The sequence below is a fragment of the Drosophila erecta genome, unplaced genomic scaffold (assembly GCF_003286155.1).
Source record: "Drosophila erecta strain 14021-0224.00,06,07 unplaced genomic scaffold, DereRS2 tig00000126-arrow-pilon, whole genome shotgun sequence".
Taxonomy (NCBI): domain Eukaryota; kingdom Metazoa; phylum Arthropoda; class Insecta; order Diptera; family Drosophilidae; genus Drosophila; species Drosophila erecta.
In genome coordinates, this window is record NW_020825209.1 from 10,782,862 (window position 1) to 10,796,412 (window position 13,551).

General features: G+C 39.5%; 3 protein-coding genes across 3 annotated transcripts; 2 read left to right on the forward strand and 1 right to left on the reverse strand.

Moving 5' to 3' along the window:
- Positions 1–49: 49 nt before the first annotated feature.
- LOC6550870 (probable RNA 3'-terminal phosphate cyclase-like protein) lies at positions 50–1,698 on the reverse strand. Its single transcript, XM_001978194.3, has 3 exons — positions 764–1,698; positions 481–634; positions 50–409 (listed from the first exon to the last, which is right to left on the reverse strand). The coding sequence occupies exons 1-3, from the start codon at positions 1,574–1,576 to the stop codon at positions 225–227; spliced, it is 1,152 nt and encodes a 383-aa protein (XP_001978230.1). The 5' UTR covers positions 1,577–1,698; the 3' UTR covers positions 50–224.
- A 218-nt stretch (positions 1,699–1,916) lies between these two features.
- Positions 1,917–2,662, forward strand: LOC6550871 (gametocyte-specific factor 1 homolog). Its single transcript, XM_026982186.1, has 2 exons — positions 1,917–2,180; positions 2,249–2,662. Exons 1-2 carry the CDS (start codon positions 2,004–2,006, stop codon positions 2,513–2,515), a joined length of 444 nt encoding a protein of 147 aa, XP_026837987.1. The 5' UTR covers positions 1,917–2,003; the 3' UTR covers positions 2,516–2,662.
- Positions 2,663–3,357: 695 nt separating this feature from the next.
- On the forward strand, positions 3,358–13,088 carry LOC6550950 (programmed cell death protein 4). The gene is made up of 4 exons (XM_001978196.3): positions 3,358–3,980; positions 6,807–8,231; positions 8,380–8,519; positions 12,071–13,088. The coding sequence occupies exons 2-4, from the start codon at positions 6,924–6,926 to the stop codon at positions 12,141–12,143; spliced, it is 1,521 nt and encodes a 506-aa protein (XP_001978232.1). The 5' UTR covers positions 3,358–3,980; positions 6,807–6,923; the 3' UTR covers positions 12,144–13,088.
- Positions 13,089–13,551: the final 463 nt, after the last annotated feature.

Below are 13,551 nucleotides of genomic sequence, written 5' to 3' on the forward strand. Positions count from 1 at the left end.
ATAAAAATGAAAATAACTAGCTTATGTGAGAATTTTATAAAAAAAAAAGTTAAAATATTTGTTTTTTTTCGCATGGTCACTTTACTACACTTGATATTTGAATTATTTTATTCTCTAACCCAGCGTTAGAAACTTACACCCACGTTAAAATACATGAATGTAATCCATAACTTGTTATAAAAAAAATAAATGTTATTCATACAAGTTTTAGCCTAAAGAACAGTTTATGTAACGCGCTTATTGATGTTCGTGTAGCCAATCCCGACACATGCCATAAGGACCTTCTGGGCACCACGCACATCCTCCGCTTCGTCCTCGTCCTCCACCTCGGGATTCTCCAGCTTGAAGGTGATCGAGAAGAAGTCGCGCAGATGTTGCAGAAAGTGAACGGTGTAATTGGACAGGGCACCTGTAGCAAGTTAAATAAAATCCACATAATAATCACACATGATTTAGTTATGTTCACATTGTTCACATTACCTGTGAGGAATTTGGAGACATGCTTTTGCCCCAGTGCTATATAGAGTGCTGCCAGCCATTGATAACTGGAGTCCACACAGCCACCTCGATAAATCTCGTCCAGCAAACGCAGAGCCACCTCTTTGCCTAGATCCTCGGGTATCGTCGGGGTATCCTTTGAATAAAGAGATAAACGTTTAGTTTACAATATTGTGCAAGCAACAAACTACCAATTGAATGGGGGTAAATGGGCAACATCTTTATAATAGATAAATTTGCTGACTACATAGATGATTTTACTCACCGACTCCTCCCTTGTGTTGGAACAGCAATCGGCGGCGAAGCACACACCGTCCGTCGTCTCTGCAATCAGGCAAATGCCAAATCCAGGTGAATTACCGGACATCTTGCCCTTGTTCTGATCTGTGTAGATATAGACATCCGGCAGGAACTTTAGCATACATCCCTTAGCCGCCTCCACGGTGCGGTTGGCCAACGCCGGAGAAACTTTGCAGGCATAAACAGTGCCCCGGATACGTTTAACCATGCCCTGTGACTGGAATTGAATGGCTCGCAGGCTCTTTCGCACCGGACACCTGAAGATGATCTCTCCGCCGCCCAGAGGAGCAGCTCCTCGCCGAACAACCTTGAGTTCGAGGCCCTCGTCGACTAGGAGGAATCGCTTGAGCAGGGATAGGGCTGCACCCTTCATGTGGTCCACGGATGGCGAGTCCTTGCTGTTGGTCACACCGCGCAGGGTGCACTGTAGCGGATTCTTGCAAAATGGGCCCAAGGCTATTAGGGCGTCCAGATAATAACCAATTCCACGCTGGACACAGCAATCATGATGTATCTGACCGCCATGCAGTAATCCTGGTGAGAACATGACACTCGTGCCGGCGGGATTCAATTCGATCTTGGTTCCATTGGTAATCTTGTCCAGCAGGCGGATTAAACTTATCTCGTATTCACGCAGACCGGGTGCCGTTTCGTCCTCCGAACGGATTTGATTGATCTTCACCGGTTTCCCCGACAGACAGGCGAGGATTAGGCGCTGCTTGAGGAAGTTGCTGCCGCGGTAAATGAGGCAATTGCCCTCCTGGGCAATGGGCGGCATCTTAGAGGCTTCAAATGCTCCTATTATTCAAGAAATTCAACAAAACGCTCGCTGCACGTGCGTTGAAGGAGGTAAACAACGGCTATCGCCGGATTATCGCTTATCGATATACAAAACAGTGTGGCAACGCGTTTTAGGGCTGTCGAGCAATGCAATTATCGCCTTTAGTATATAGCACAATAAATTAGTATATCAGAAAGAATATATTTTATAAGAATATGCACGTGCATTACAAACATATAATATGTTAATATTTTAACTTTTATAGCTAAAAATTCAGTTAACTTCTATAAAAAATACCAAAACCTGTAGGAGATTTTATTTGTTGTATGATGACTACCCTGTCTTATTTGCAATCGAAATCGATCAATTCAATTTGAAGGTGGCGGAGCAGGATTATAGAAGGCAAGCAAAACTGGTCGTAAAAATGTCTGCGCTTCCAAATTTTGAGGAGTATGTCGTGTGTCCATACGATAGCTCTCATCGTATATTGCCGGTCCGCTTGACCTATCATTTGACTCGTTGTGCCAAGAACTTTCCGTCGTCCAAATTAGTCCGCTGTCCATATAATACCACCCATCTACACTCGGCTGCCGATATTCGGGTGGGTCCAACTATCCGGAATTTATACATAAGTACTTATTTAATTCATTTGTTTATCCCATTTGGCAGAATCATGTCATCGAGTGCCCTGATCGATCGACCGCGGAACGCTTCATGTTGCCGGACGTATTGCCGCCTGCGGAACCGCGAGCACGTGAATTTCTGATCGAATCTGCTGAGGACTGGGATGCCGATCCGCCAGTTCAGACTTACAATCCGGCTACTTACTGTGAGAACGCGCTCGTCATCCGTAATCTGCAAGGAGCTCAGCCCGCCGTTCGCCGGGCATTCCGCGAAAGCGAACGCCGGCGATTCAGGGAAAAGAATCAGCTTTAGATGCTCCATGTTACGTTCCATGATACCTACATATTAATATACATATACACAATATTACAACCCATACAACATACATATCTACATAAAGCGATCGTTTTAAGTTCTTAAATACGTACATTTGTATGTAATTTGATACATTTCCAAGAAGGAGCAGCGGTCTGGCGTTTTTTTTGGTGTGTTATCTTAAGTCAGCGTATTTTTGTATACATATTGTTTTGTCATAAAATAATAATCACACTAAAAATCATTCTAGGAATCTTTAAAATATAATTTCTTTAATTTTCATATGGTAATTAAGATTACAAATAAAGAAAGATCATCTGAAAACATTATTAACAGTAAATTAATTTTTGTTTTCTTATTCACCGCTTTCTGCCGCTACATGGAAATGTACCGCAATTTCACATAGCTGCCACCCTGTTCAAAATTCTTAGAACAAGAAATGGATAATATAATAAGAATTAACTAATTTTTATGTTTTTAATCTTTATTGCATAAAATACTACCATTGAACAACATATCAAGTATATATATAGTTCTAGAGCGTAATATGTCGTTTTTATATACATACATAGTATGTACATCCATATATTGTCAGCATTCTTTATAAAAACCGCTAGTTTAAGGAGCTGCCACGCTGTTTGACGATTTCTAGAAGTCATCAAACCTGAATGGTTCGTTTAGATAGTTTTTCTTATAAGCTAACTTTAATAGGCTAGTATTTGTATTTTTATTTAAAAACTTTTTAAGAAATGCCCCATTTTAAGATGGAGCTTTCACCACTTGCGCTTTTAAAATCTCGCGCCTAAGCAGAAATTGAACAGTCTGGCAGCACAGCCTGTCCGAAAACGATATAAAAGCCCACGCCGCGACGCTCTCTCGCTCAGTCAAGTTGATTTTTCACGGCGTGGTGTTGTGTGCGTTACTGGTTCCTTATTCTGCGGTTCTCCAATCCTTTTTGCTGCAATCAAACTGAAAAAGAAATCAAAAGTTCACACTGCTTAGCGATAAAAACAACAAAAGCGAAGGAGCATCAGGCAAAAAAGAACAAACAACAACAATAGCAGCAACAGCTCCCCCACACACGCAACTGAATGGTTGTGGGTGTGCGAGTGTGTATGCGTATGTAAAGGAGCCTTTTAGTAAACACTCACACACATGTGAATTTTTTTCTGTGAGCCACAAAAGATTTGAGTGCATTTTTTGCCATTTGCCTTGCCAACCCCTCTCCCTTCCACGCCAATAAGAAGAGAAAGAGAGGGAGGGAAAAAAGGAGCCCACGAAGAAAAACAACAACTATTAAACAGGCTCTTCAGCGTATAAAAGCAGCGCAGCCGTCGTCGACGTCGACTGCAGTGGGCCAACGTTGTTGCAGTCGTGTCGTTAGTTGTTGTTCTTGTTGCAGCATCGAAGACAGAAGTAGAGAGAGCGAGCGAAACAGCAGGAGAGACAGAAAAGCACTTAGGTAAGTGGCAAAATAAAAAAGAACGAACAACATCAGCAGCAGCAGCAACAACATGATCTTGACGAAGACCAATTCAAAGTAAAAAGTGAAAAACTGCCGGCGAATGCGAATATAAAAGCAAAAAACGCAAAACAAAATTACAGTCGCGGTCACAATATGATGCCATATTAGATGTTTTCCAGAAATTGTGCAATTTTAAATATTTGTATTTTGAAATATATTTTGATGCGCGGCATTTGATCCAATTGGAAAACGGTGGTGTACGTGATAAAAACAACCGGCACGCACGCACGCACCCGAAAATTCGAGAAAAACAAAAACCGAAAAAAAGCAGCTGCCCACATGGGTTGGGGGTGAATTTGTTTGGTTTTTTTTTTGCCTGGCAAACTTGTTCCTTAGGCATTTTGTTTTTATTTTCGTTGTCTTGAGGTTTATTTGCATTCGGCGCCCCAATGTTTCCATGTCATCCGATTTTGTTTTCTCATGTTATATTTGTCCAACAGAAATGCGGACACACAGTGATGGCAAAATTTACTTTGCATAATTAACAATTATCCAAGTATTTAACAAAATCAGATTATAGTACAATTTACATGAAATCTTAACTCCAAGAATGTTCTTACAAAAAAATTCAATATGATCCACGAGATTTTATAAGATGGTTTGTGTATGCATGATAGGTTTATTTGTTTTTAGTGCTCTGGAAAAGGAGTTTTGCAAATAATTCCAGGCCAGACAAATCCATGAATTTAATTTTCTCTGGTTACTGAATGCCAAAAGTATACCGATCTCTGTTTGAAGGAATACACAAACATCATATGTCTGCTGTAGAAAAAAACGTATGTGATTCCAATTTGGTTATTAATTTCTTTCATAACTAATCACACAATTCCTAAGTGTAACTAATAGTTCGACGTCTTCTGTTAAACAAAAAACAGCATACATTGTTGCGAACGTCTCTGCTTCTTTTTCTTGTTCTTTTTATTGGGCATTCCTTCCTTTTTGCGAAATATTTGCGACGCAATTTCGACAGCGTCACTTTTATGCTCTTTTCTCCCCACTTCTATTTCCCTCTTCTCTTATCTCTGTCCCTTTCTCCCCAGCTCAACCATTTTCCTGATTTCGGGGTTAAAAAATAATTTCGGACACGCATCAATAAAAAGCGCGAAGGAGGAACAGGAATGGAAGCAAATGCCGAAAAATGTTTATTTTGTTGTTATCCGAAAAAGGGGGCACAACAAGTGCGAAAGAAGAAGAAGCAGACGAGGAAGAGACTGGAAGGAGACGGCAATAAAAACATAGAAATTCGTAAGGCGCACTAAATTTTCAAGGTTAAACCGGGCAAAACAAACATAAAACCGGTAACAGCATATGTATGTAGATGTACGTATGTATTTACAGAGGGGGAAGTACATAAGAATCAGCAGTTAAAGAAGAGGAGAAAGCACAAGCGGCGCAATATAAAAAGCACACACAAAATAACAACACATGAAAACAAAAACAACACATACGTTATCTTTGTTTTCATTTGCACATTTATGCTTTATATAAATGGATGGAAGAAGCGGAGGAGAAGAGTGCATAATTGACAATTTTACAACCGAAAATTGCGATACTTATTCAGCAAATTTATTAAACGGACCAGTGTATGTACATCATTTGAATGAAACATACAATATGTTCATGTTATAATTACTTTATTTTCATGTTGGTTTGTTATTGTATTAATGATTTTGTTTGTGCATTTACCCTAAAATTGCCACATAGCATAAAAATATTGAAAATACATAATTAACACAAAAACAAAAGCAGCTGGGAGAGTAAAAGAAATCTATGTAAGCATTTATATAAAACAAAAACAATCACAGGCAGGGAAGTATAAACTACTTTCAATTTAGAGTTGGTGCAAAGGAGATGGCTATATTGCTTGTGGGGGTTGCAAAGCTTTAACGGTAACGAAATTATGTAGTACCTTCGGTGTTGTTGTTGCGTGACCTTGAATTTTGTCTATAGGGGAGTTTCGATACATGTCCATATCGCTATCCCTGTCACACCCACGCCCATTGACAAACATTTGCAATTTCCAAGACGCAGTACCGTTATATACAGATGTGGTCATAAAAATGGCGCTAAAGCTTAACATATTGTTGTTAATATATCTTTAAAATGAAAAACTACTGTCTTCTTTTCAAAATTGTAAAAAAATTTTGATATATCTAAAAAAAAAAGAAGCCCATAAAATTCCGACCCAAGCCATTTAAGCTTAGTATGTTCACTTTTGATCTTGTCATTACTATGTATTATTGTGAATATAAAATTTATGGGCATGCCAAAGAGCTTATTCTAATTTAAGCAAAACTATTAAATCTTGTTATTCAGAAAAAATAATGCAAAACGAACTTGGTTTTTGAAGGGGCATTGTCGGCTACGTGCCAGACATCAGTGTATTTATTTTAGTTCCATGTATTCCATAACCGCGACACACAATAACAAATAAAACTTTAGCCGGCGAGCATTCCTTCTTTAAGGCGAGACATGTAATTATACAAACGAAAGCGATTCCTTAGATTCCATGAACGTCCCAATATACATATGTATGTACATATTCTATATGTATGTATGTTTTGCCAAGAGTCATAATTCACCGAATTGCACCGAAGACTATCCCTTTAACGATTAAATAGCATATTCATAAACAAATTGAGTGGAGTTCCAGTTGCCAGAGCCCCTGCAATTATACTTTGATTTTAAATTGTTTGTGCCAACTTACTGCTTTGATGTTAATCAACACCCTTTCCCCATCTACCTATTGCAATTTATTTATAGATAAATAGAACGCACCTGGTGCCAGAGTACAAAACCCAAACCTCTACAATATCCGTGCTGTGCATTCCAAGGGGATAACGAGGAACGTGTATCGTAGAGTTTGAGAACATCGTCAGTATGGAAGTGGAATTGAATAACAAACGTGCCACCAATGGCGGCCGTCACTCCACTCCACCGGCGGAGTCCGATTCCAAGGAGAGCTCCGTCGAGCGGGAGCTGAACGGAGAGATCCAGGCAGTGGAGCTGAATGGGAGTGGTGGCAGTGGTCACTCGAACGGGCATATCAAGAAGCCGCTGCCTGTCGAGGACGTCAGGATTAAGCGTAAGGCCAAGCGGTTCATCCAAAGACAGAATAGTGGCTCCGGCGGCAGTCCCAATCAAACCAATGGCAATGGAGCTGCTGCCGCTGGCGGAGCAAGTGCAATGCCGCTGGCAATCAACGGCATCATACCGTCGCCCGGTGGCTATGTGGTACCACATCGCCGCTGGAAGAACAGCCGTCGTTCGCGAAATCTCAATCGTGGTCGCGGACTGCCAAAGAAGGGCGGTGGCGGCGGCAAGGGCGTCTGGGGATTGCCCGGTTCGGAGGCGCTGGCCGAGGTCTATGAGGACGAGAATGATCCCAACTATGATAGTGAGTGCAACGATCGTAATGTGGAGCTGCGCGAGGTGATTTCTGAGATTACACCCGAGGAGTTCTTCAAGCTTGCGGAGCCCATTGTCTTGGAGTATTATGAGCACGGGGATCCGCACGAGGTGGCACTGAGCTTCGATGAGATACTGCAGGGTCCATTGCGCGAGCACATCACCAGCATTCTCGTGGAGATTGCCATGGATCACAAGGATTCGCAGCGTGAGATGACCTCGGTGTTGATCTCTGATCTGTATGGGCGGGTTATTACAGGCAAGGATATTGAGAAGGGCTTTAACATGCTGTTGGCCAATCTGCCGGATCTTGTCCTGGACACTCCAGAGGCGCCAATCATGCTAGGCAACTTTATGGCCCGCGCCGTGGCCGATGACTGCATTCCGCCCAAGTTTGTGGCCAAGTCGGAAGAGGAGCTAAGGCACCTGGAACTGGGCGAACATGCCGAACAGGCCCTCCGCCGTGCCGACTCGCTGATCTACAAGCAGGTGTGGGCCCATTTGGACAATGTCTGGGGCATGGGCGGGCCACTGCGTCCCGTGAAGACGATCACCAAGCAGATGGAGCTTCTGCTCAAGGAGTACTTATCCTCGCGTGACGTGGCCGAGGCACAGCGCTGTCTGCGTGCCCTCGAGGTGCCACACTATCATCACGAGCTCGTTTACGAGGCGATTGTCATGACACTGGAGTCACTTAGCCAGACCACCGAGGAGGCCATGTGCGAGCTGCTCAAGCAGCTAGATCTCACCTGCCTGGTGCTGCCCGCGGGCATGGAGCAGGTGGGTCATTATATCTGATAAATAGATTATATTGTAAATTAGATGTCGATGTATTGCATTTGAGATTGGACTGTAGTAATTAAAATTGCGATAGATCGATTGATAACCGAATTCATTCTACTATAATTTACTGTCTCTAATCCTTTAGGGTTTCTTGCGCGCCTTCGACGACATGGCGGACATCGTATTGGATGTGCCCCTGGCCTATATAATACTCGATCGTTTCGTCGAACGCTGCAATCGCGCCGGATTCCTTACCGACAAGATTATAAACAATGTGCCATCTCGGTAAGTTTTTGGTTTAGTCCTTAAGAAAATGGAAAACATATTTCTTGGGGTCAAGTTTACCAGGGTAGACTTTTAGGGTAGGCATCACCTATCTATAGGCTTGAATTTCTGATAATAGGTAGTAATCATATGATTGGAAATCAGATTATGGATCAAAAGAAAATATCAATTGCTACTTATCAACTGATACTGCAACGATGAGCCCACCTTTGTATACAAACACACAAATCTACTACCTGCAAGAAAGTATACTTACTAATGAGAGCGAGACGTGTTTACGTAATCGTAGCAGCTATAAAGAGAACACGCCCCCTGTAGTTAGTACCCCCTATAAAGAAGGGTATATATACATACATACATTGTTGTTTACAATCTTTTAACCCAATACTCATACTCTCCATATAAAGCGGGGTCTATCAATCAGATCGCCAGCTATGTACATGTGTTTGTTTATAATTAAAGGACTGGGTTAATTGTTAATAAAACCTTGGCCTTCGGTTTGATAGCAAAATTAACTAGTTCTCGATTTTGTTATGATTTTGCTCGAATTTTCTATTTTCGGCGAAGGGTAGACTTACAAAGATTTATGGAGGCCATTTGTTTGTTCTAATTTTTGCCTATGAGCGCAAACAGTGCAAAACAGACGGATAAATATGGCACGATGCAACAAATATAATGTAGTCACAAAATATTAAGAAAAGTTATTAATTAGGAGTGCCATTCAAAATGTATTTTTTGTAACTATTTAAACACTAGGTAAAATATTTTCTTATAGAATGAAGTTGAATAACTATTGTTTTAGCCGCTGCTGTGCCAAATGTATGTGTACGTGTTTATTTTGTGTGTTTTTGCCGGCTTCGACTTGTTTTTTGTTCTCCTATTTTTTGATGTCTTCGTTTTTTTTGTGCTTTTGGCTGAGTTTCTCATATAGACGTCTAGTAGTACATACATGTAGACGGGTGTTTTGTTTGTGACTAGGTTGTTTGTCTGTGTATGTAAATATGTACATATATGTTTGTTTATGAAATTTCTATTGCGCAGTTTAGTTTCGCATTTTGGAATTGACTTTACGTATGTACATACATACAATGTATGTATACGACACGTCATCCGTTGAGGCAGTCGCCGATTGCTTTTGATTCTTTCTTTTTTTTTTTTTGTATATTTGTGTGCTGTATTTTCTTATTGTTTATGTTGTTGTGCCGGTTTATCAGGTGCCGGCTAGTTATGTTTATTTTTACACCGAGTTCTTGCTTGCCTCTACTTCTTCTGCGATCAGCTTTATTATTTTCCCACTTTCTGTTTCTTCATGGTTGTGTTTTTGCTAAGAGTTGATGGAAAATAGTATCTGTTTGACCGGTTATGCATATATACGGATAAGCACAGATGCAGATACAAGCATGTAGGTCTTCAGTTTTCAGGGTATTTCAGGGGTATTTTATATACTACACTCTAAAGCCGCTTTCCATTTAAGGGAACCTGGGTTAGTTGTCTTATTAGTATCATTATTATTATTAGCACTATTTAGTTCTACTATTTTACCAATTTACTTGGCATGCAGGTTACTATTATAATGTTATCTCAGCAATGCAACAAGTTTTTATTATACAATACTTTTATTTAATGCATAAGGCTTGCGAGGGTAATTAAAAACCCATATTCTTTCATCGTGTGAACATGTGCAGAGGGGGAGGGGGAATGTGGCTGGACGTCTCTTATCGATTGGCTTTTTATCGCAACAAACTTTGCATTGCTGAATTGTTGTTGTTTGTGTGGACTTTATTATGCATTCTGTTGTTGTTTGTTGGTGCAACAACCTGCATGTGGCTCAAGATCGTCTTGGTGTGTTGTTGTTTATATTCTCATTTTTTGTTTTGTTTTTAGTGTTTGTGCAATGCCGCGGTGTTTGTGCGAAGGTAAACAACATGGCTGCCAAGTTGCTGTTATCGACCTCCTCTGCCACTCCCACTTTGGTTGTGCCCCGCTTGTTGGTGTTGTTGCTGCTGTTGTGGCTGTTATTACTGCCACTACTATAACTGCATTGGCATTTGCATTTCGCCTTGACAGCGGCTATTGCACTTTGCCACAGAGCGACAGCCACAAATGCAACAACAACACTAACAACTAGAAAAGCAACAAACTGCAGCAGCCACAAAGCAACAACATTCATTTTTCACCCAACAACAAGACCAGCAACTGCATTTGACGCCAACGCAACTGCAACTGCAAAAGTTTTTTTTTTTTTTTTTTTTTAAAGCTATACTCAATGCCAAGAGACTCAGACATAACGGTTCATGAGGCCCAGTGCTGGCTTTTTCTAGCTATATGTTTGGTAACTACTAAAGTTCTGCCAACTATGTAATATATTTGTTTACAAGTCGCTTTAAGGGCACATTTTAAATACATAATAATATTTAAATGAATGTTAAAAACGACCAGCTCATAGGTTCAACTTTTAGTGCTTGATCAGTTCCGTGTAGTTAAGTACTAAATTGTGTTTTAAAATGCAAAGGGTACTTCGCAACTGTTTCAGCTATAAAATAGCCAAACTGCCAGCACAGAAACTTCGCTATTTTATGCTTTTGCTTTATTGTTCTTGATTTATTTTTATATATTATTGTTTAACTCTTGTATTTACTTGCGTTTGTGATCGCGCGCTTATCTTGCCTCAGTTTTTTAATTGACTCTTCTACACCAGCACACTTGTGTGCATGTGTGTGTGTGTTTATTTCTGCATTTAGTGCCCCACTTGGTCACATATTTATAGTAGCAACAATTAAGACTCCAGCTGGTTTTTGCCTTTATTGTGCTTGTTTTGTTTCTAGGCTAGAATCCTTTGATTGGTCAGCTTGGTGCCTCCCATAAAAAATAAAACTAGTTTTAATCTACTTCACCCTCCTCACCCCCCTCTGCATTTTATTCACCCGCTACTTTTGCACAGCTGTTGCAGTAAAGAGAATCAGAAGAGAGAGAGAGAGAGAGAGAGCGCGAAAAAGGGTCAACGGTTGAATGAACTTTTGTGCAAATTCGTTGTTGTTCTTGTTACTGTTGTTGCCAAATTTGCGCCAAGCATTTCGTAACTTGTTTTTTGTTTTTTCCTCTTTGTTTCCTTGTTCTTTGTATTATTTTTTTGTTTTGTTGTTTCTGCAATGCATTGCATAATTGTATAATTGCTTGGTGCGTACGACAGAGCGAAAGAGAAAAATAGCGAGAGATAGTATAATGCAGTTGCATTTTACATACATGCACTTAGTTCTTTGTTTAAGAAAGTAAATGCTGTAGCCTTAAAAAAAAATAAACTAACGTCTGTAAAGGTGTTACACATGACACCGAATATTTAAGGATCCCAATAGGTTTTAAACTATTAGCTATTTTTCTAAGATTATAAACGTAATAAATGCATGCAATACAGACGTATCAACTTGGTTTAAAAGATAATACAGTCAGTTCGGTAATTTGTTTACCGAATCGCAAGGGCCACTTTATTTACTCCATCTCTCGAATTGATTTACCAATGTCTGATCAATATTCTCGATTTTATATTTTTGCAGCGGACGCAAGCGTTTCGTTTCGGAGGGCGACGGCGGCCACGTGAAGCCGGCTACCTTGCCCATGCGTGATTAAATCATGGGGACAACGGGGACGTTATGTGCTGCACATGCTTATATAGCAACAGCCCCCAAGGACAACTAGAGAAGCAGCAGGAGAAAAACAAACAATACAAAAACACCAAATTACAAAAAAGAAGAAAATATCCATACGAACGCAAAGAATAAATACAACATTTATAAGAAAAGACGATATGAAGAATTTGTCGCAAATCTTGATAAAAAAGAACCTTATCCTCAAAACCCAGAAAAGGTCACATACACACAAAAAAGTAAAAACAAACAATCAATCGGAATTTGATCTCCGTTTAAACTATATTCATTATTATAAAACCTACATAAACACCTACAACGTATATCTTACCTACATGTAACTACCAGCGTAATTCGGAAGTATATTTTAAAGATTTGTAAAAACGAGATGAGTGAAATGATCGCAAACAAACGAGAATCCAGCCAAAAATACGCGAAAACACCCAGTAACACAGATGGGTCACTCCCTATGGATTTCCCTTCGGCTAGGATTACGCAGAAGGATAAGAGTTGGAACACAAACATCGGCGTACTTAGCACGCCGCGTCATAATGCCACTTGGAAATTAAAACATATTACTTACACGAAACTGTTATTGACACTCTCGTACACCTCTTAGATTGATTGAATTGATTAAATAAGTTGTATGAACCTGATGATTTATCAACTGTATCAACTGTTATTCAGCGAAAATGACTACACACAACAAATTCCATTGACTTGAAATTGAGAAAACCATTTTTATTATTCCTATGCGCATCGACAACACGATTTTTCCCTAATTATTTTTTGTAACTTTGTGTGTTAGAAGACTAACATAATTAGGCTTAATTTTACATTATACGTATATTTACCAACGGATTCATTTTCTTTCGCTTGCTTTTTTTTTTTGATTGAATAAAAGCTGCATTTTATATGATAAGAAAAAGACTTTTGTTTTCGCCGCACTTTTATTTTTAAATGTTCACACTTCATGAAGAAACAAAATTCGACATATTCTTACACATACGCCCACACATCTATATATATTTAATATATATATCTACATATATATATAAACTATTGTGTTAAAAGCAGAAAATATACATCAAAAATAAAAATTGAAAACATAAGAGGATGCATTTTGAATAAGTACTTAGTACTTTCATTTATTCGTTTGGGTTTGCGTTGCAATTGGCATACAACAAATACATTCTCTTTTCACACTTTAAAAGCAATCCTAACATTTCTAAAATATAATAAAATGTGGGAATTGAGCATCAAATTGTACCAACTTTATGTTCTTCGATAGTTTCTTAGAGAAATCTCTAGATATTTAATGCAAATACGTATAGAAGTGATTCGGGTGGGAGTTTAATTATGTTCTGAATAAAATTTAATTAAATTATTAA